This window comes from Perognathus longimembris, chromosome 5 (assembly GCF_023159225.1).
Source record: "Perognathus longimembris pacificus isolate PPM17 chromosome 5, ASM2315922v1, whole genome shotgun sequence".
NCBI lineage: Eukaryota > Metazoa > Chordata > Mammalia > Rodentia > Heteromyidae > Perognathus > Perognathus longimembris.
The window spans coordinates 81,239,209-81,261,077 of NC_063165.1; the positions used below are offsets into that span (position 1 = coordinate 81,239,209).

At 49.7% G+C, this 21,869-nt stretch overlaps 1 protein-coding gene across 2 annotated transcripts; it reads right to left on the reverse strand.

The window, feature by feature from the left end:
- Nucleotides 1-1,449: 1,449 nt before the first annotated feature.
- Mfsd1 (major facilitator superfamily domain containing 1) lies at nucleotides 1,450-21,640 on the reverse strand. 2 transcript variants are annotated; one of them, XM_048347195.1, is made up of 16 exons: nucleotides 21,381-21,640; nucleotides 19,388-19,440; nucleotides 18,189-18,301; nucleotides 16,345-16,387; nucleotides 15,727-15,794; nucleotides 13,314-13,422; nucleotides 11,397-11,499; nucleotides 9,732-9,830; nucleotides 9,275-9,386; nucleotides 8,388-8,444; nucleotides 8,035-8,191; nucleotides 6,996-7,093; nucleotides 6,525-6,637; nucleotides 5,071-5,118; nucleotides 4,322-4,379; nucleotides 1,450-2,040 (listed from the first exon to the last, which is right to left on the reverse strand). In XM_048347195.1, the coding sequence occupies exons 1-16, from the start codon at nucleotides 21,541-21,543 to the stop codon at nucleotides 2,037-2,039; spliced, it is 1,398 nt and encodes a 465-aa protein (XP_048203152.1). In that variant the 5' UTR covers nucleotides 21,544-21,640; the 3' UTR covers nucleotides 1,450-2,036. The 2 variants fall into 2 exon arrangements, with proteins under 2 accessions (XP_048203152.1, XP_048203153.1); XM_048347196.1 differs by lacking the exon at nucleotides 1,450-2,040 and having other exon boundaries at nucleotides 4,318-4,379.
- Between the last annotated feature and the right edge of the window lie 229 nt (nucleotides 21,641-21,869).

Here is a 21,869-nt window from a genome sequence, read left to right on the forward strand (position 1 = left end):
ACATAATCCCAAACCTCCTAATACCAATAGCTCCATGTGAAGGAAACATCTTACAACGCCATTATATGTAGGTTAGGCATGGTGGCTCCTGTCTGTAATTGCAACTATTCTCAGAAGGAATCTGTTGTAACCAACACCTGGCGGGGATATTACAAGAAATGATTTAGAGGTCACTTGGCTCCCTATTCCCAAGCCCAGGGTGAGACAGAACCTGGTGGCATGGTATGGTCTGCTCCCTTCATGGCAGACAGGAGCAGAGACATGGAGACAGGAGGTCTGGCCCAGATACAGCCCCCACGGGCGGCCCTAGTGATGTTCCTCCACAGACCCTCCTCCCACAGTCCCCAGAACCTCCGGGGACCAGCCCCTGCATAGGAGGCCATTAGGAGACATTTCCTACCCAAACCACAACCCACAGACAGCCAAACACAGGACAAACCCTCAAAGTAACAACGCTGGGGCTCAGGCCACTGAAGGCTGAAGGGTCATCTGAGAAGTTTCTCTCTCTCTCACACATACACATAAATATAAATTATACACTTCTCAAAGAAAAAGCTACTCTTAACAATCAGTGACTACAAGGTACATTTTCTGTATTCCAAAGTTAAAATCAGTGCTCTAATATTTTAATTACTATATATTAATCATACAAAATGATGGGTTATGTTGACATTCACACATGGCTACGAAGCACTTTGACCTTATTTAGTGTCCCACACCGACCTCTCTCTATGCCCCAACCCCACTAGCTTCTCCTCCTATGACCATTCGTAATAGACATTTCATGACTATTTACTTTGATTGCCCAGAGGAGCGTTGTTTTTCCCGGCTTATTTCATTTAGCATGGTGACTTGCATGTCCATCTGCCTTCGTACAAACACGATTCCGTTCACCTTAATGGCCGAATCGCACGCCCTTGTGAAGATGCACATTTGACAGCACCATTCACGGCCGTCAAGGCACAGAACCAGCCTGCGTAGCCATGAGTGGACGCACCGAGGAAGAAAAGGCAGCACGCATTCGTATCTCTTAAACATGAAAAGCAGATGCCGAGTATTTCTTTTGCAGTGTTTTTATTTAGCCATGTAGACAGGCAACTATGAGTAGAAATTGAAGAGTACGATAAGCCTTCGCTGACAGAAGACTACAGGGGGCCCCGTCCAGCGATACTGACGCCCAGCAGACACGCCGCCAGGACAATGGAAGCAACCTCCATGCTCATCCTTCTCATCTTCTCTCTTCTATTTTGTTGTTGTTGTCTGGAGTATGGGTCCCAGGGCTTGAACTGAGGGCCTGGGCACTGTCCCTGAGCGTTTCTTGTTCAAGGCTAGCACTCTACCACTGGGCCACAGCTCCCCTTGCAGCTTTTTTTTTTGGTAGTTAATTGGATCAAAGTCTCATGGACTTTCCCGCACAAGCTGGCTTCAAACTGGGTGCCTCCGATCCCAGCTTCCTGAGTAGTTAGGATTTCCAGAGCCTGGCATAGCCTTATTTTTGACAGGACTGGGGCCTGAACTCCAGCCACATGCTCATTAGGGTAGGGGCTCTACCGCTGACCCCCACCTCCGGCCCCTCATCTTCTCTATGACAAGGAAAACGCCATTACCATACCATCATTTATTCTGTATGAACAGCCCTTCGACAACCAATAAAGACTGGGGTTGTTCTGTCTATATGATTTGTGTTCTCTTTGCTTTGTTTCTGCTGCAAGACAAGGGACACATCCCCATGAGGTAATGGAAATTATCCCAAGATCCCATGTTTGCTATTACTGGCAGTAATCTTCAAGTCCATTCGTGTACTAAAACTGATCACCGATGATCAGCCTGAAGAAGAATTCTTAGAACTCAGAGCACCAAGGCTACGACAGCCCTCACGAACCCACTGTGACAGAGGCACATCTGCAATATAAATATCACCTTCCAGCCCACTCCTTTTCCTAACGGCTGGCCTCTACCTTTAAAACTACACATTATTTGAGGAGACTCCAAGTCACGGTGTGCAACTCGTCCTCAGGGCGTGGTCAGGAAACGCCTCATCTGCAAGACACGACGCAGCAAATCAGAGGAGGAAGAAAAACAGGAAGACCCCCTCGGGTTTACCAACACTAGAAGGTAGTGTCAGAAATTACAAGAATACATTTTTCTGGACAGTTCTGTAACTTTTCTTGGTTATATAAGTAACAGAGAGCCGTGTAATGTGGAAATTATGGAGACACAGGAGAATCACTGGATGCTGGAAGCCAGTCCTTTCCACGAGCTGCTGTTATCTGTTTATTTGTTTTGTGTTTTTTTTTCCAGTCCTGTGCCTTGGACTCAGGGCCTTGGCACTGTCCCTGGCTTCTTTTTGCTCAAAGCTAGCACTCTGCCACTTGAGTCACAGCGCCACACCACTTCTGGCTTTTTCTATATATGTGGTGCTGAGGAATCAAACGCAGGGCTTCATGTATACGAGGCAAGCATTCTACCACTAGGTCATATTCCCAGCCCCGAGCTGCTGTTATCTGGGCCAGCTCTCAGTACTGCAATTCACACCAGCTCTCAGTACTGCACTACGCACAAGTAGCTGGACAGAAGACATGCACACGTTGCTTTTTCTTAAACAAGGTTGTTTTTTATCTTTATTTAACATAGTCTATTAAATATCTAGACATTAAAAATTCTAAAACATAATTGTGATAACTTTTATTATATGAATGCATCCTATTTAAGTTCTTTCCTACTTTCAGATATTTATGTCATTTCCAGTTTTTAAAATAATAAAGGTTTTTTAAAGGATTTTTTAAATTCCCAGTTATTACCAATCATTTTCTGAAGATGTAGTTCTAGTAGAATTATTACTTGATAAGTAAATTTAAGCTGGATACTGTATCCAGCTACTCAGGAGACTAAGATCTTCAGATTGTGGTTCGAAGCCAGCCCAGGCAGGAAAGTCCATGAAACTTGTACCTCCAATTAAATGCCAAAAAGCTAGAAGTGGAGCTGTAGGTCACGTGGTAGCATGCTAGCCTTGAACAAAATTGCTCAGGAACAGGGCTCAGGGTCTGTATTCAAGCCCCGGGACCAGCAGTACCACAAAAAGAGATCACAAAACCTACATTATATGACCTTTGTTTGTTTGCTGGTCCTAAGGCTTAAACTCTGGGCCTAGGCACTGTCCCCAACCTCCTTTGGTTCAAGGCTAGCATTCCACCACTTGAACCACAATGCCACGTCTAGCTTTTGCTGTCTGTCATTCAACTGGAGTAAGTCTCACACTTTCCTGCCTGAGCTGGCTTCGAACTGCAATCCTCAGATCTGTCTCCTGAGTAGGTAGGGCTACAGGTGTGAGCCATTAGTGCCTGGCTTACATGTAAAATTTTAAGTAAAAGTTCAATTCCTAAAAGTATGAGAAATAAGAAGAAACTGATTTTTTGGAGGAAGGAAGGCAGTACAGATGGTTGGACCTGGGACCCTCAAGCTCCAGCCCGGATCTTTGCTAGGTAACTAGACATGGAGTTTCTGACTTTTCCTCCCAACCAAGGCTGAGGCCAAGATCCTCCCTGAACAGAGCAGCCCGAGCCACTGCGCCCCGTCAGGACAGACAGACGCCCACCCGGCAGAGTGCCCAGCACACCGGGGCACGCTCAAGAACGAAACCTCGTTCATGCGCTACTTTTACCTGCTCTAAGCCAAAAAAGACAGATCGAATGGCGACACTATGACAAGGTGAACAGTGGCCAGCACCACTTTTAAAAAAAGGAAATTATCCAAGAAAATGGATAAGAGGTCCAAAAAAAAAGGGAACTTGGGCAGAGGCCTTTCCTGCAGCCTGCCCAACACAGACCTCTCTCTCTGTGCCTCAGAAGAGCTAACCCCGGGGCTTCTCATTCTTACCGTTTGCCCTTCATAGCCACCTACTGGAATTTTCCAAAACAAACACCTTGCCACAAAGTTTCAGGCATAAATAAGCCAGAGGCTCCTGAGACTCAAGAAAAAAAAGACTAATTTCTACAGGCTGTCAGTGGCTCAGGCCTATAATTCTAGCTACTCAGGAGGCTGAGATCTGACAACCAAGGTTCAAAGCTACTTGGGCAGGAAAGTCCTTAAGACTCTTATCCCCAATTAACCACCACAAAAAAAAAAACAAGTAGAGCTGTGGTTCAAGTGGTAGTACACCAACCTCAAGCAAAAAAATCTCAGGGATGATGCCCAGGCCCTGAGTTCAAGCCTCAGTACTAGCACAAAGAAAAAAAAAAATCTAAAAAGCCTAAACCTAGTAACTTGAAATAAAATGCTAATATGTAAGGCCTCAAGATAAAAGCAGCTTCTCAATACTTACTCAGTATGAGAAAGTTTCATTTCTTCCCTTTGTCTAGCAGAGTAATTTAAGTTCCCACCTAAATCACAAATAAACACTGTATTATACACAACAACACAGTACACACATGCAAACATTTGCACAGATAACCTATGAAAGATGAGAAAACAATCTTTATGTGATATAATCACTCTTAATTTTAGCGTTTTAATTTTAAGTTTGGCATTACTACTGCTTCTGGTTCTTTAGTTGGAATATTAATATCTACTAATAGGTACTGTGCTTAGAAACTGATTTGTTTCATTAAAACTCCTTTGAACAACTAAAGATAATTTTTAAAGGTATACCATAAAGTAAATAAGTATCCATTAACAGTGAAAATTTTTAAAAGCTAAAGGAAATGACCCAAGATTATTTAAGCAGCATGTGTATTGCATTCTGTCGAATTATAACACCCTTTAGGATCAAGCAGTTATAAAAGTTAATGAAGAACTGCAAACATACACCCGTTTTATTTTTTAAACATACCAAGATATTGGTTACAAAACCAAAACAGATCTGGCTCTAAGATAGAAAAGCCTAGTAAATAACCCTTTAATGAAGTGAAACCCCAAATACAGTTATATGTTACATCACCAAATTTGGTCTATCACTAGGAACAGAAAGTCGCCACTGCAGGAGCTAAATAAAGCCCTGGCCTGCCGAGAGAGAAAGGCAGGAGGCCACGCAGGCTCCTGTAGAACTTGAAAAGAAATACCACCACTTCTTACCTCGAGCACGGTTCACCAGATAAAGTAAGACCACAGATACAAGTGACACTAGGAGAAAAACACACACAAGACAATTAGAAGCATGTATTTCTTCTCAGTTACAAAGGAAACTCTAAGAAAAACCAAGCCTTTACCAACTGGCACTGTCCATTGTTTTCTCCCAAAATCACGAAATGGAAGCGAAACAGCATCTTCTCCTTTGGGAGCGACGCAACACCCCGCAGGAGAGGGGCCAACACACCCCACCCCAGGGCATCCGGACCCCCTCCCTCCTCCTGGAACTGCCAGTCCTTCTGGTACATCCCCCCCCCCCCAACTCCTGGCAGCCCCCTCTTCCTCGCCAGGCTACAGAACACCAAACAGAAGGAGCCTTTGAGGGACTTCAAGTCTGAAAACTCCATGCCATTTTACAAATGAGCTAATCACTATTAAAGCCCACGCGTGTCTAGAAGCCCACGGCCAGGAGAGAGCTCTCAGAACCTGAGGCGTGGCTTTCTCCCTTACCAAGTGAGGCTACTATTTCCGGTAAACTAACACAGCAAAAATAAACAAATACACAAGTACACGTTTAAATGGCCCAGGATCTAGCATGTACATCTAGTGTGCATCACTGGAATGCATCAAAAACAGGCCAAAAGAAGACTCGCCGTTTGGAATTTTTAAATGACCTTTCTTAAAAAAAAAAAATCAAGGAGTTACTTTTAAATTCTGATATGCTTAATTCTACAGTTGCTTAAGGGCAAAGACTTTCAAATCTCCCACGCCAATGTTGTCCATCCAAGTGCGCTCAAAGCATCGCTGTGTGCCTGAGATGTTACTGCAGTGTCCGGGAGAAGGCTGTATGCAGAGACTGGAGGAAATGCTCATTTCTTGGCAGAGCTTTTCAACAGCTTCCTGGCTTTAACCCATGACCACTGCAGGCACACACTACGACCAAAACCAGAAGCGAATCCACAGCCGCCCGCGGGGACACCCACAAGCAAACACTCACACCCAAGCACCCGTACGTACGCACACGCTCCCGTCACACTGCTCTGCTGTGAACGGTGCTTACGTCATCTCGCACCCAGCACACGCACGTTCACATGCTCCCGCCACACTGCTCTGCTGTGACCGGGTGCTTGTGTCATCATCTCGCACCCGGCACGCGTACATACACGCCGACTCCTGAGTGACGGCGGCGACGGGGTGTTTACATGGTACTCTCACACCCGGCACGCGTGCATCCACGCACACTCCTGCGTGACGTCGCGGCTGTGACAGGGCCCGGTGCTGCACCACGGGAGACAGGAACCTCCCGGAAATACCAGGGCCAAGACACGCACCGACTGACAGCTCGCGTGCAGGCCCAGGCGCATCTGCACCTCGTGCCTTAGGGATTGCATTTCCAACGAGGGGCGAAAACAACCAACACTACGATACCAGCTCACCACAGTGACACAAGGCATACTCACAAGAAACGCAAGCGATGAAGAACACCTCTAGAAACAGATACCCCCGAGAATCCAGGATCGTGCCAGCCACGATGGAGATGATGGCCAGCCCCAGGTTCTGGATGGACTGCATGCTGCGGGCGAGAAGCACAGATGCGGCGGCGCTGCAGGACAGCGCTTCCCCCTCCCGCCAGCCCTGCGCCAGCACGTGGCCTGTGCCTCCGCCGCGGCCACCCTACAAGCGGTGAGTCCCCATCCCCGCACCTTCCCCTCGAGGAAGAGCTGCCTGCTGCCCGTGGGGGCAGGGATGGCCTCTCCCTGCGAAGCAGGGAGTCCTGGCAGTGTCATGAACAGACTGCAGGCTTTCCTAGGAGCTCCAGGCTCAGAGCTGCCCCGCACATCAACGCATGGCTGCGTTCAGGAGAGCTGGATTGTTCCAGCGAGGGACTCAGCAGAGGAGACACGTGGCCCTCAGGCAAACGCGGTACTCACAAGCCGTAGGCGGTCCCCAGCTGATGCTCAGGAACGACGAACGCCACCATGGGCCACAGCGCACAGGCCAGCAGCGAGTAGGAGATGCCCAGGAGGCACTGAGACAGCGGGAGGGAAAGGCAAGCGGGGTGAGCGGAGAGGCGGAACGCGGGTCACAGGGTGGGGCCCCGGATGCAGTCTAGACCCAAGCTACTTTGCAGAAATTCTTCCCCATTGCTTGGGGCAGGCAGATTCTCCAGTATTCAATAGGGATTACAAATAATCAAAGCCAAATCACAAAACAGTCCACTCTCCTACGCCCTCTCGCAGTTAGACATCACCCAATGCTGACATTTTCTCAATTAAGAAAGAAACATTACAACTTCAATCCAAGTATCATTACACCTATCAGGACTGACAAACAGACCATGCCCAAGGTCAGCCAGGAGAAGGGTCATCAGTGGGTAGAACGTTACTGGGGGAAGCTTCAGGCATGATAGTTCAGGCCTTTAATCCCAGCTACTGGGGGTGGGGTGGGGGAGGGGGGCGGGGCAGGATCAGTCTCAGTCTGAGGCTGGCCTGGAGCCGCTTCTGAGAAAAAAAACCAAGCCAAAAAAAGCTGAATGCGGCTCAAGTGAGACAGCCTGCCTAGCAAGCACAGGCTCTGAGTTCGAACCACAGTACTGAAAAAATAAAAACACGTATTCTTGTGCAAAGCGCCCGAGGCAGGGTCCTTCTCCTCAGGCTGGGCTGGAGGAAGAACACTGCTGTGCTTTTACTACTGACAGCAGCACTGCCACCTGCGGCCTTGGAAACCCAAGTCTGACAACACACACAGGAACTTAAAATACATTTCCCTTTTGTAACCTAAAGACCAAGAATGCACGCTGGGCAAGCTGAAGGAAACAGACCTTCCAGATCGTTTGTACCAATACTCAGCAATGAGTATTGAGCGGTTGCTCTCTGCCGCCCCCAGCTGTCAGGGCCAAGGGGCTGGGCCTAGCCCGCCAGCCTGAGGCTGGACCCACCCACGGGGGGGGGGGGGGGCAGCCCATGTTACCATGGCGATCCAAGGGTTCCACAGGGTGAAGGCCAGCATCATGTGGGACAGGAGCGTGGCGGCCACCGCACACAGGACCCAGATGATGTTCTTCCCGGTCTTGTCCACCAGGAGTCCGAACACCGGGGACAGGGGAGCGGAGATGACATACACAATGCTGCCCAGACAACATGGAAGACGGTGAGCGCCGCAAGTGCCAAGCAAGGCAAGGCCTGAGTGCTCACAGGCCTCCGGGGGTGGGACCCAGGTCGGTGCTGGGTCTCACCCTGAACGTGACTCCCTCGTCTCACATTCGGTCTGAAGACCCACACACGGTCTGTACGCCGTAGGCCCTTGAAGCATTGAAAACACACCTGTTGACCGCACTCGCTGCCTGGGGAGAAAATCCGAATTTCTCTGTGAAGAAAACTCTACAATTAAAAAGAGAAAAATATACATGTTAGAGAGAAGAAAAGACAAAATAAAATAACTCCAAAGTTTAACGAACATTTCTTTCCTGTTACTTCCCTCTTATTTGACTCCAGCATTTACCTAAATGCTCCACTGACTCATGTACAATTGGCACATCAACCTTCAGAAAACCAAATACGCTCCCTCCAAGAGCAGTGTGCACAAGGTCTTTGCTAGACAACCAAGAGAGCGCGGGTCTCCAATTACTGAAAATGGCAGCATCGCTTTCAAGGTGAGAAAGACACGAAAAATCCACCCCCCACAGATCCTCAGACTGCTGTATCGAAGTAGCCAGCAATGAATAAGGAGACAGAAGACAATAAAGCAGAAAGAATTTGTCCCAAACCCTGACTTTAAGTCTGGTACAATTACAATCCTGCAAACAAAGATGTGCCCAGTCAAACGGCATTAATACAGCCTCTATTACTCAAAAGGAACAAGTAAGTTCCTACTCAAGGAATAGAGAGGAAATTTTAAGAAAAAGGTCCTAAATCAAGTATTAAGTGTTGTGAATCAAAAGTAATAAAAATATTAAGCCTAATCCAAGAAACTCAATGCATCCCAGAATATAAAGTTTCTACGTAAATACAAACTCTGACCAGAAAAACAAAATGAGCTAGTAGCAACAACAAAATCCTATATTCCTGCGACTGAGGTGTTCATATCCCCAGAAAACTGGGATGTGAAGGAAGAGGGCTCAAGCACCTGTCAAGAAAGTGAAGGCCCTAAGTTCAAATCCCAGCAGTGTCACACAAAAAAACGTACAATGTACAATGTGAGAAATACTCACGTTCCAAGTCCAATAAATGGGAACACAGCAACATAGTAGCAGACACAGATGATAAAAATCAGCCACAAGGGTAAGGAGAAGTCCTTTATGTCACTTAATTTAATAACTTCACCTTTAAGAGGAGAGAGAAATCACCGTGAGCAAGTTCACATGCTGAGGAATTTTCACCTGTGGCCAAGGTTAGTTTGTAATCCTGTGATCTGCCTCTGTAATTGAGTTTCAATAGATACTTTTTCTAGGAAATTATGAACAGTATCTCTAGGAAAATTGAGAAAGACGTTGCTACAGTGAGCAGAGTGTCTGCTTTCCTACTCCCTTTCAGAATTCCATTCTGCCCCACGTTCAGACAAGGGAAATGGCAAGATAAAATGCGCGTGTTCACCAGACTCCTAGCAGGGCATCAGGGCCTCGTGTCACTGGGAGGCCCTTCCAGTCGCCGCCTGTCGCCGACACTTGCCTGTCTTCCCTTGCTCTTTATGAAGGATTCTCTCCGCTCTGCGATCCAGGTACGCAAGGAGCGCGGCACAGATTAGTGACAGAACACACGTGACACAGCCTGAGGAAGAAAAGGAGACTTTGAGAAGAGCAGTGTGCACAGCAAACACAAGGCTACAGGGCAACCAAGAGGCTCAGACAGGGTGGGAGGGTGGGGAGGGAGAAAGGGACATCAGAGGGAGGGTACCCTGCAGGGGAGGGGGAGTCCGGCTGTCCCCGCCTCCCCTGCTGCAATGAACCTATCTGGGCTCCAATGATCCGTATGTGAAAAGAAGAGGAACTTGTTCTTTTCTTTTCTTTGGTGCTGGTACTGGGGGCTTGAACTTGGGGCCTGGGCGTTTCCCTTTAGCTGTGTCCCTCAAAACTAGTGCTCTATCACTTGAACCACAGTTCTCCTTCTGGTTTGTTGGTGTTTGGCTTCAAGTGGGGATTCTCAGATCTCTGCCTCCTGCATTGCTGGATTCCGCGCATGAGCCACAGGCACCCAACGAGGTGCTTCGACTTGATGATGGCGAGAGGTCTTTTCTGGCTCCCCAATTCCACAGCTGTCTACGGGGCACAGGCACAGGTAGGGGGCACACCGGAGAGCGCGCAGAGGAAGGGAGGCTGCGAGCAGCCGCTTCAGGGGCCCGTGCTGTGAAGATCGCTTTCCACCAGCCTCTTTGTAACAGGCCCTGTGTACTCAGCCATTACACGGAACAAAGCCATGCAGAACTCAAGCAGGAAGCTTTCCCCCCGCGTGCCCCCGTCTCTGCGGGGTCCTGAACGAAGCTAGACAAACGCACGGCCGAGGATCTGCGCACACCACACCTCCCGGTGCCCCACCAGGACCCCGGGCAGGAGCCTGGCTGAGAGCTGAGGCACCCGAGGGACACGCAGCATGTTGGTCCAAGACTTGCAATTTTGCACAGGACTGAGACAAAGGTCAACATCTTGTTCATGATGACAAAACAGGGAGAGCCAGCACAGACCCCAGGCTGACACCCGACCCCCAACCCAGGCAGGCATTCCAAGGGCATCAGCCACACCACAACTCCCACGGTGTCTAAGCGCCCGGGAACCACAGACTGGCTTTGATCAAAGGGAGTCGGTCTTCCTTTAGCAACACCTTATGTGACCCTGTGTGTTTCACTTCCACTCTCTGAATACCTGAAATACAAATGGACAGCACTGAAGACACCAGGCTGTCCAATCCTCCACTTTAAGAAGACAGAAATGAAGCTTGGTGACTCACACCTGTAACTCTAGCTACCCAGGAGGCCGAGATCTGAGGATCGCAGTTCAAAGCCAACCCAGGCAGGAAAGTCCATGAGACTCTTATCTCCAACTAACAACCAAAAAGCTGGAAATGGGAGCCACAGGTCAAGGGGCAGAGTCCAGCCTTGAGCAAAAAACTAAGGGACAGTGCCCAGGCCTGTAGTTCAAGCACCAGAAAAAAAAAAAGAAAGAAATAGAAATGACTGGCTATTTCTAGTCAGGAAAATGAATGAATGAACTGGGGGCGAGGGGAGGGGAACCATAAACCAACACCACAGTGGACTCACCCAGGCTCCTGCCCTCTGTCCCGACGCTTCCCAGGCTGGCCTGCCTTCAGAGGGACAAGACGAGGCCACCCGAGTTCACTCACCGATCATCAGTGTCACCCCAAGGGTGGTGTGGCCAGCGGAACCCAGCAGCGCCTCAGCCTTGGAGTACAGCCAGCCCATGAGGTTCATGTTCACCGTGCTTCCCTAGAAAGAGCAACGGATAAGAAAGAGCAACGGATAAAAGCCCAGCCCTCCACGCCCCTGCCTCACGGGAAACAAACACTCGGCTCACGGTGCCTTCCAGAAACGAGCATAACTGGGATCCAGACAACACAGCAAGATAATTATAAAAATTTTGAATGCAAGGGGCAAAAAATGATAAAGCCACAGGCCAGGTTACTACACACAAGACAAATGGCAGTTTATTGGGAAATGCCAGCGTCCTGTTATTTTGGCGTGCTGTTATTTTGCATAGTCACAACTGCCTAGCAGCCAAAGCAAACGTGGAACACGTTATGAAACCCAGCGCTCCTGAGACAAAGCTAGACCAGGTACCAGGAACAGTGCAGCCTTTCCCAGAACCAAAGTCTAAAAACAAAAGTCCCTCTCCCGGATGTTCTGATTATCTACACCGACATTAAAAGCGACAGGTGACATCGGCGTTCATTCTGTAATTGCTGAGCTTCTACTACAGGCTAGTCACTATTTTGGTGTTGGGGATATAATAAGCAGCACAGCAGAACAACATATTAATGGGGCAAAAAAAATACATAATGTGTTGCACTGTGACAAATGCTTTAGAGATAAAGAAAAGAAGGCACTAGTACCTCATGCCTGTATCCTCCCTACTCGGGAGACCGAGATGAGAGAACTGTGATTTGGAGCCAGCCTGGGCAGAAAAATCCAAAATTGTCTATCTTCCAGTAATAATAATAATAATAATAATAATAATAATAATTAGGCTGTAGGTATGGCTCAAGTCAAAGAATGAAAATGCATACAATATATTAATTTACACTGGCTTTTTTCTTCCTGAAGAATAAGTTACATTTTCATGCCATTTATTTGCCTTTGAAAGCGTGATTTTTTTTTTAACAGCAAGGTTTTAAAAATTATTCGGAGGGCTTATGACTACCGAAACGCCTTCCAGGGTGCATTCCTGGAAATGCAGTGTCGTTGCCCTCGGTGGCCTCCCCCAGACCCGACCCACGCCATCCCTCCAGGCTGCACGCTCCAAAGGACTGAGGACTGGCTCACCCAGGCACCAGAGGCCACTGGGACTCGGGCACAGCACAACAGCAACCCTGACTGGGAACTGGAGAGCTGTCTTCAGCTACGCAGGAGGAGGAAGTAAACCTACTGCTGGGCCAGTGCTCACGCCTGTGAGCCCAGCTAGTCAGGAGACTGGGATCTGAGAATCAAGGTTCAAAGCCAGCCAGACAGGAAAAGTCTTGGAGACTCTGACCTCCACTTAACCACCAAAAAGTCAGAAATGGAGCTGTAGCTCAAAAGGTCAGGGACAATGCTCATGCCCTGAGTTCAAGCCCTAGCACCATCACCAAAAAGGGAAACATTAGATTGAAAAACAACAAAATAATGACAGACGACAGAAGCGGCAGCAGCCCATTGACGCTGCTTGCATGGGAGAAGTCACAAGGGTGTGGGGCTGGTGTCAACGCAAACCCCATCAGGCAGCTGTCCTGGCCCGCATCGAGGGTCCCATCCTGGGGCGTGTGCGAGCTGGGTCTGGCAGGGGCCCCCAACATCTAAGACACTCAACAGGCTGTACCTGGGTTCTCGGAACTCACGACCATTCCCGTGGCTATTCTAGACTGAGCGCTGGCTGACACGGGCTGAGAGAGGCCACCAAGCAGTGCCATGCGAGTTCTAGGGCATTGTGTCCAAGTCAATGCCCCATCTGAGACACAAGCGTGCTCCACACCCTCCCTCAAGAACCCCGAGACGCCCCAGCACCCCTCCCTCAGGGACGCTGAGACGCAGTCTGTCATCATACTTACAATTCTAGCCATGCTCAGCTGGAGTCCGAACACCAGGTTTAATTCTTTGCCTTTGAACCAGCTCACGGCGTATGTGTTCTGGGCAACAGCCAAGGACTCGCCACCAATCCTAGGATGGGGAGAGACATCACAGCTCCTACACACATTCCACCATGCCCACCACCGATCCTAAGGGTGGGAGAGAGGTGTCACAGCTCCTACCCAACCCCACGTGGTGGCGTCTGTGCCTCCTCAACCTCGAGTGGGCCTTGGGTCCTTCAGCCAATATGCGTGGTGACGTGACCACCCCAGCATCTGACCACGCCACAAGGAAGCACCCTTTCACTTCCACACCGGAAAGCCCATACCCCATTCTGAGATGGCGCACGCGCACAGGCAGGCAGACAGACAGACAGACACACAGACACACAGACACACACACACACACACACACACACGTAGATGCTTCCAGCAGCAGTCCTCCTCTTCAAGGCAGCCCAGCCCCGCTGCCCAACGCAGGAGTCAGGAAGCTTCCAGCTGATTCTAGACCCCACCTTCCATGTATCTGTGCAGCTGAGACCCCGGACCTCAGGGCAGACAACAAGCTCTCCAGACCCACGCCGATCCAAACCCCAAACCAAATGCGACGGCTGCTTTCGACCACTGGGTGTGGGAGTCGTTTCTACGCTGCCTTAAAACCCGGGACAGCCCTGAGGACGCGGGGTGACGCCACCCTCAGCTCCCCCACACAGCACGCCGAGGGGCACGCCGCTCCACGCTTAGTAAGGACACGGAGGGGCACGCCGCTCCACGCTCAGTAAGGACACGGAGGGGGACGCTGCTCCACGCTCAGTAAGGACACGGAGGGGCACGCCGCTCCACGCTCAGTAAGGACACGGAGGGGCACGCCGCTCCACGCTCAGCAAGGACACAGAGGGGCACGCCGCTTCACGCTCGGCAAGGACACAGAGGGGCACGCCGCTCCACGCTCGGCAAGGACACAGAGGGGCACGCCGCTCCACGCTCAGCAAGGACACAGAGGGGCACGCCGCTCCACGCTCAGTAAGGACACGGAGGGGCACGCCGCTCCACGCTCAGTAAGGACACGGAGGGGCACGCTGGTCCACGCTCGGTAAGGACACGGGGGGGCACGCCGCTCCACGCTCGGTAAGGACACAGGGAGGCACGCTGGTCCACGCTCGGTAAGGACACGGGGGGGCACGCCGCTCCACGCTCAGCAAGGACACAGAGGGGCACGCCGCTCCACACTCAGTAAGGACACGGAGGGGCACGCCGTTCCACGCTCGGTAAGGACACGGAGGGGCACGCCGCTCCACGCTCGGTAAGGACACGGAGGGGCACGCCGCTCCACGCTCGGTAAGGACACGGGGGGGCACGCTGCTCCACACACGGTAAGGACACGGAGGGGCACGCCGGTCCACGCTCGGTAAGGACACGGAGGGGCACGCTGCTCCACGCTCGGTAAGGACACGGGGGGGCACGCTGCTCCACGCTCAGTAAGGACATGGAGGGACAGGTTCCTCCCACACACGTGACCTGCGGGTGCCGTCACCACCCCCTAGTCTCAATGGGCCTGCCGCCATCTCCACCACCACCCCGGCCCCACACCGCCGCACCGGCCACGGTCCGTGAGCCACGTCTGATGGCAGTGCTGTGTGGGAACCCTCGTGCTCGGCCATGCGCCGTGCTTCCTTCCGGACGTGGAAGGTGCTAGGGAGCGGCGCGGTCTGCGCGAGTCTGCCCCTGTGCTGGAGATCTGAGGACCCAGCTGCCCAGGCAGAAAGTCCACAAGACTCTCATCTCCAGTTAACCGCCAAGAAGCTGGAAACGGAGTTGTGACTCGAGTGGCAGAGCACTAGCTTTGAGCGAGAAGGCTAAAGGATAGTTTCCAGGCCCCGAGGGAGCCTGGGGGCTGGCGCTCCTCACAGTCCTCCAACACCAAGCAAAAGGCCGGACTGAGCCTCGGGCACAGGCGAAGAGCGGAATGCCCACGCCTCCCCCGCCGTCTGCAGAGAGACCACCTGCCCCTTCCCAAGGGCAGCTCACAGCCGTCTTCAATACAACCGAATGGGCAGGACGCTAGCTAGGAAAACTCGCTCTGAAGAAATACTTAACATTCAAAACCTCGCAGGGCTACACACAACCAGTCAAAATTACCGCCTATTTTAAAGGAAAATCAATACAGAAATACTCTTACACAGTCACCAGGTCTCAAGGGTTTGAAGTACTTCCTCAGAAAACATGTAGGCATTTCTGTATCTATACAAGGCTTGGGTGCAGCTCGGTCAGTGGCAGTCCAAGTGGCTGGCACGTGAGACCCTGGGTTCAATCCCCACATTGAAAAACAAAAAACACCAAGAACCAAACTTCCTTAACAAACATGTAAAAACAAATGGAATTATGCATAACTTACCCAAACACAAACCTCCCAAATTCCATCAGCCAAAAAGCATTAAATATTCCTCCCAGAGCAAAAATAACCTGTAATGTAGAGTTTTAATACTGAATCAATGAGAGAACAAATTCAAGGTATTCAACAGAAGCCAGGCATTGGTGGCTCACACCCGTAATCCTAGCTACTCAGGAGGCTGAGATCTGAAGACCACGGTTCAAAACCAGTACAGACAGGAAGGTCCATGAGTCTCTTATCTCCAATAAAACATTCAGAAAAAGCTGGAAGTGGTGCTACGGCTCAAATGATAGAGTGCTAGCCTTGAGCAAAAGAAGCTCAGGGACAGAACCCAGGTGCTGAGTTCAAGCCCCAGGACCAGCAAAAAAAATTTTAAAGGGTATACAAGAGAAATGTGATTTATAATAAATCAAAATTTCTACATTTTCTGTTTTAAAAATCTGTAAAGTTAAAAATATTAATGTTTGTGTACTTTAAAACGATTGCTAGTATACCACGTGGGCATTTGTTAATTAACAATTAAACTACACATTCACTAAACACATCTTTGCCAGCCAAATTCACCAGACAAGAATTCAAATGTCACTGTCAATGATTACCAGATGTTTTTGCCCTTCGTACCTGTCCAACGCAAACAAAGCAGCTGAAGATAATTGTGCCCCATCTGTTTAGGAGAGAAAAGAAGTCTTCAGTTCTTCCTACATTACTGTTAGTCACACAGTGGTTACTACCAGCTCATTTCCATTTTCTTTACCCACTCTGCATTCCCTCCAAGGAAAAAAGGAAGTGGTGGTCAATGCTGAAGTCAACAACTTTCCCAGGCTGTCTGCAATTACACATGTCTAGATTTGCAGGGTCCCAGAGGCCTCGGTAATGACTAATTTTCATTTAGGCTGTTATCACCTCTGAAAACTTAATCAAATAATCCTCAAGAAGTTCCCAGGGCCAAAACTATTTATGGTGGAATTTCTTTATAGAATTCTATTGAGTGCAGAGTTGATTCCAAGGAATTCTAAGTAATCTTGAGCAGTCAAAATTCTTGATAACTAAACGCTACTTTTGGAAAGATAAATATTAACCCTGTTAATATAATTACAAATCCAAATTTTACATCTGAGTAATGATTCATGTTCCTTCACAGTAATAAAATGTCAGCCAAGTATGACGGCTAACACCTATAATCTTAGTTACTTAGGAGGCAGAGATTAGAAAGATTGAGGAAAAAAGGCCAGCTCAGTTACACGAGGCACCCTTCTCAATCAACAAGTTGCGTATAGTGGTGTACATCTGTCATTCCAGCTCTAGAGGAGGATCAAGGTCTGAGGTCCACCCTGGGCAAAAAATGTGAAAACCTACCTGAAAGATAAGTAAAACAAAAAAAAAAAAAAAGGACTGGAAATGGCTCAAATGGTAGAGCACCTGCCTCAACAAGCAAGAGGCCCAGTATCACAAAATAAAACAATAGCAGTCAAGGTCATCTAAGGAAACTGTGTCTATGTAAACTCTCAGGGCCCTGTGACATTGCTGTAGCATCTTCTACTGATGTTCTCTATGAGTTCCAAAATAGTCTGCCTCAGCCTGCCAACCCAACCACGCAGCACACCACCCCGTGCCAACCCAACCACGCACTACACCCGGTGCCAACCCAACCAGGCACTACACCACCCCGTCCCCCTCGGCCTCCAGCAAACGTCCCCAGTGCAGCCACACCCCATCACAGGACAAAGAGCACCCACCGTGTCCTCAGCATGCAAGGCACAGGCTCACAGCATGCAAGGCACAGGCTCACAAACAGTTCAGTGGCCAAAGCCAGGCAGAGAGGTGGGGGAGAGCCTCCTAGCTCTCAGATACCGGACGTGCTATCTTACTCTGGTCCTAACCTCATTCCCAATGAGGAAACTGAAGCTCAGGAAGTTACCTCCAGGGGCTGGGAATATGGCCTAGTGGCAAGAGTACTTGACTCGTATACATGAAGCCCTGGGTTTGATTCCCCAGCACCTCATATACAGAAAAGGCTGGAAGTGGCGCTGTGGCTCAAGTGGCAGAGTGCTAGCCTTGAGCAAAAAGAAGCCAGGGACAGTGCTCAGGCCCCGAGTCCAAGGCCCAAGACTGGCAAAAAAAAAAAAGAAGTTACCTCCAGCTCAGAGCGGTAGCAAAGAGAGCGTGTGGCACCCATGTGGCACTCCCATGACACCCAGATCCTGTCTAGTCTCATCCCCGGGACACACAAAAATATCTGGACAGCCGAAGGCACCATTTCCATCCGCAGCACTCACGAACCCTGACCTTGACTGACACACACTGACCAGGATTCCGAACCCAAATCCAGAGGTAGAAAAACCTTCCAGAAACAATCCTGCCCATGTTCACAGTCAATCCACATGCCTACTCAAGATCCCTCTAGAAACACAGTTTCCTAGTTGCTAGGTGAGTGCAGCAAGAGGTGAGATTTTGTCCAAGCTTACCGTATTCCAAATACTCGGTCTATCAAAAAGCCACCCAAGAAACACAAAACCACGTTGGGCCAGGAATACCAGGCGTACAGCAGCATGAACTTGGTGGTGTTCACCTGCATGTCCTACATGGGAAGAAAACAAAACTATTTTCCACACAGTTAAGGTTAGCAACTAACAAATTAAACTATTACAAGGAGGTACACTTTCACATCTTACATTTCATAACCATCTATCGGTAAGTCCTTCACGACCTTGAAATCTCATGAGAGCTACCAACCCCCGCTCCAGAAAACAGTGACACCCAGGGGGGGCTTCCTGAGTCTGCATGTCACTTCAGGAGCTTCATCGACTCCAGGATGTTTGGAGACCTCCCCCCCCCCCCATGTGCCTCTATCTTCTGTGTCCCTACTCTCTCGTCACTGCCTGCACCGGGGGTTCCTGCCATATGGAAAAGAATGCTAACTGACCCCTAGCCACTTCCAACCCGAGCCAACCCCTACCTGCTTCTTTGTCATTCCAGAGTACAAACAATGGGACAACCTGTGCACTTCTCTCTGTCCAGTTACAATGAGAAAGACTACACGAAGCTATAGAAAATACTCCAGATGTGGCAAATATCCAATCTATTTCTGCGATTGAAAATCAAGAGTCAGTAGCTAGTATCCACACTATAAGAAAATATGAAAAAAAGAACAAGCCAGGCAAAGTGGCTCACACCTGTCATCTAACTACCTGGGAGGCTGAGCTCTGAGGACTGAGGTTTGAAGCCAGGCAAAAAGCCATGAGACTCTTATCTCCAACTAACTGGCACAATACCAGAAGTAGAGCGCAAGTGTTAGAGCACTAGCCTTGAGCCAAAAAGCTAAGGGAGAGTAGAGTGTTCCAGCCCCAATTCAAGTCTCAGCACACACACACACACACACACACACACACACACACACACACACACACACACTGAAAATAGCACTTATCTATCTAAAATATGCAACAACTTCAAGTCACACATGTGCTACAAAGGAAGTCTTTATGACAACTCATTTCAACTTAAGAGCAGAGACAGACTCTGGTTCATGGACCCAGCAGGTGATGCAAGATGGAATCTGCATACTCGAGCCTTCAGACAACCTGGGAGCCAAGCTCAATGCACTCCTCACCTCTGCAGCTACCCGGGTCCAAATGAAAGAAATGGCAGTGGGAAATGAACTCACCCGCTTAACCTGAGTTTGAAGGGCAGCAGGAATATCATAGCAAAAGTAGCTGCCTAGAAAAGAAAAAGAGCAAATGCTTTAAAAGAAGTAGCAGGCCATAGAAAAGTCTCCCATGATGTAACTCACTAAGCATTACTATACAGGCTTGTCACTACTGAAACCTTTCTGGACCACTTCCTCCTCTACCAGTGTTTTCTATGCTGTAGCCAACGAACTCCCACAATGTAGCAGTGTGGCATACAATTTCCAGAGCATGAATTAATAAGCCAACAATGTTTTGTTCATTTTAGTCTCACCACACAGCACTATCTGCATTTTACTAAAACTAACGGTTATATTTTCCTTCTTTAGAGCTGTCAGTATACGAATACTAAAGCATCACAAACATCCTCAGCAGTTTCTGACCATTTCCTGTGATCACTTTTCTTGAGAACAGAAAGGAATTTTGCTATTAAATCAGTGTTTGAAACAAATTCTCAATACTACAAAGACAATATCTAAATTAGGAAATACAGTGGTAGGATTGAAAAATACAAAAGTTATATACAGATCAAATTAAAACAATTATCTCTTGAGGATTCAAAAGAGAAAGGGGACAGATTTGATATTCATGCATTAGGATTCATTTTAAAGGTAAAATAACTGACACTGTTTGGAAGGCCAAGATAATATTGCCTCCATTTCTCCAGTAACTCTCTAAGGACACAAAAGTGCCAGTACAAAGAAACAAAATATTAAGACATACCAAGAAGAAAATAAAAGGAAGAGGAGGAAGACAAGAATATAAAACAGGTCCTGGGGTGTGGGAACTATAGGGAGGAAAGAGAGTGAAGGAAGGTGAATATGATCAAAATACTTTATGTGCATGTGTGAAAATAGAACAATGAAGCTGTTGAGATTGGCTTGGGAAATGAGGGCCGGGGACTGAGAGGAGAGAGACAGAGGGGGTGCTTCTGATTAAGGTAAGCTGTTTGCACATACGAACAAGCCAAGAGTAAAACCCCCTTGAATACCTGATAACTAGTAAAAAAAATCATGGGGAAAAACTGTTCTTAGATTTGCATGTAATGAAATCAAACACACACAGGAGAAGACTTGTGCTAATTGGTTTCAGAGCTTTCTGTTTGCAAGGCAGGCATACTTGCGCGACACCCCCAGCCTTTCATAAAATGCCATGTTTGAAATGTTCATGGTTGGGCACCATCTTCCCAACAAAAGGGAAGAGGGCTACAAAAAGGGGGGCAAAGAAACCAAAGCTCAAAGCATCTTCCATGAGACCTTACACATTCACGCGTCCAACCAAGTTCCTAAACCTGCTGATGACAAAGGCAGGCAGGTAGTCTCCTGGAAAATACCTTCTTTCACATCAAACTGATAGGTAACTGTTAAAGTCGTTTCTGAATAAACTAGGCATTGTGGCATAGGAAAAGTATTCTCCAGATTCTCTCAAGAAACGGCTCTCGGAGTCCTGCAGTTTCCTAAAGTAAAAGCTACCACTACCAAGCCCCACCACAAGTTCGGAAACTGTGATTGCTCCAGAGGCAGAGCAGATGGCCAACCGCCCGACGGGAACATGGGGCGTGCGGTCTCCCCGGGCGGGAGACCGAAAGGCTGCTGCGGTGGAAATCGTCTGTGAGGAAGCTAGGGGAAGGTGAGGATGAGGGGATGGGGGCCGTGCACACTCCCGTAATCCCAGCTACTCTGGAGGCCCATGTAGGAAGCCCGGGGTGGTGGGGAGGAGAGGTCATCGAAAGGACGCGGGCCAAAAGTGAAGGACCCTACACAAAAATAAGCCAACGAAAGAAGGGCTGGGGTGTGGCTCCGGCCTGAGGTGCAGCCCTGGGACGGAACTCGCCCGGCTGCGGCCCGAACCCCGGCCTGGGAACGCGTCACCACCAGCCTGCCGACCTAAAGAGCCGCGACCCCCCGCCCCTCCGGGGGTGCACTGGATCCCGGAGCCCGCAGCCCGGCCCCACCCGGCCCAGCCGCTCACCGAAGCCCAGCAGGCACATCAGCAGCAGCACCAGCAGCCGGTGCGGCAGGCGGCGGGGGTCGCAGAGGGCCGGCAGCGCCGCGGGGGCGGCGGGGGCTCCGCGGTCCTCCTCGCCGGGGCGGCCCCCCAGCAGCGCCCGCGCTTCCTCCTCTTCCTCCTCCATCGCTGGCCCGGGACCCGCGGAGCCGAAACCCCGCCGCGCGCCGAGACGCGGAAGCCGGCAGCTGCCGGAGCTCAGCGGGGACCCGCGATCACGTGACCACGTGCTCTGGGTCTCCTGTGATCACGTGGCCTGGGCCTCACGTGAGACCGAGCCGGCTAGACCCGCCCCGCCTCGCTACGACTGGAGGTGACGTGTTGCGTGATGCCTCTCGCGCGCTGTGGCCACGTGATGTCGAGCAGCCCGTGGTTTGCCGCGCCCGCGTGGGGGCGTGGCCTGGGTGGTGGGCGGGACTTGGTGTTGTGGGCGTGGCTTGGCGTTGTAGGCGG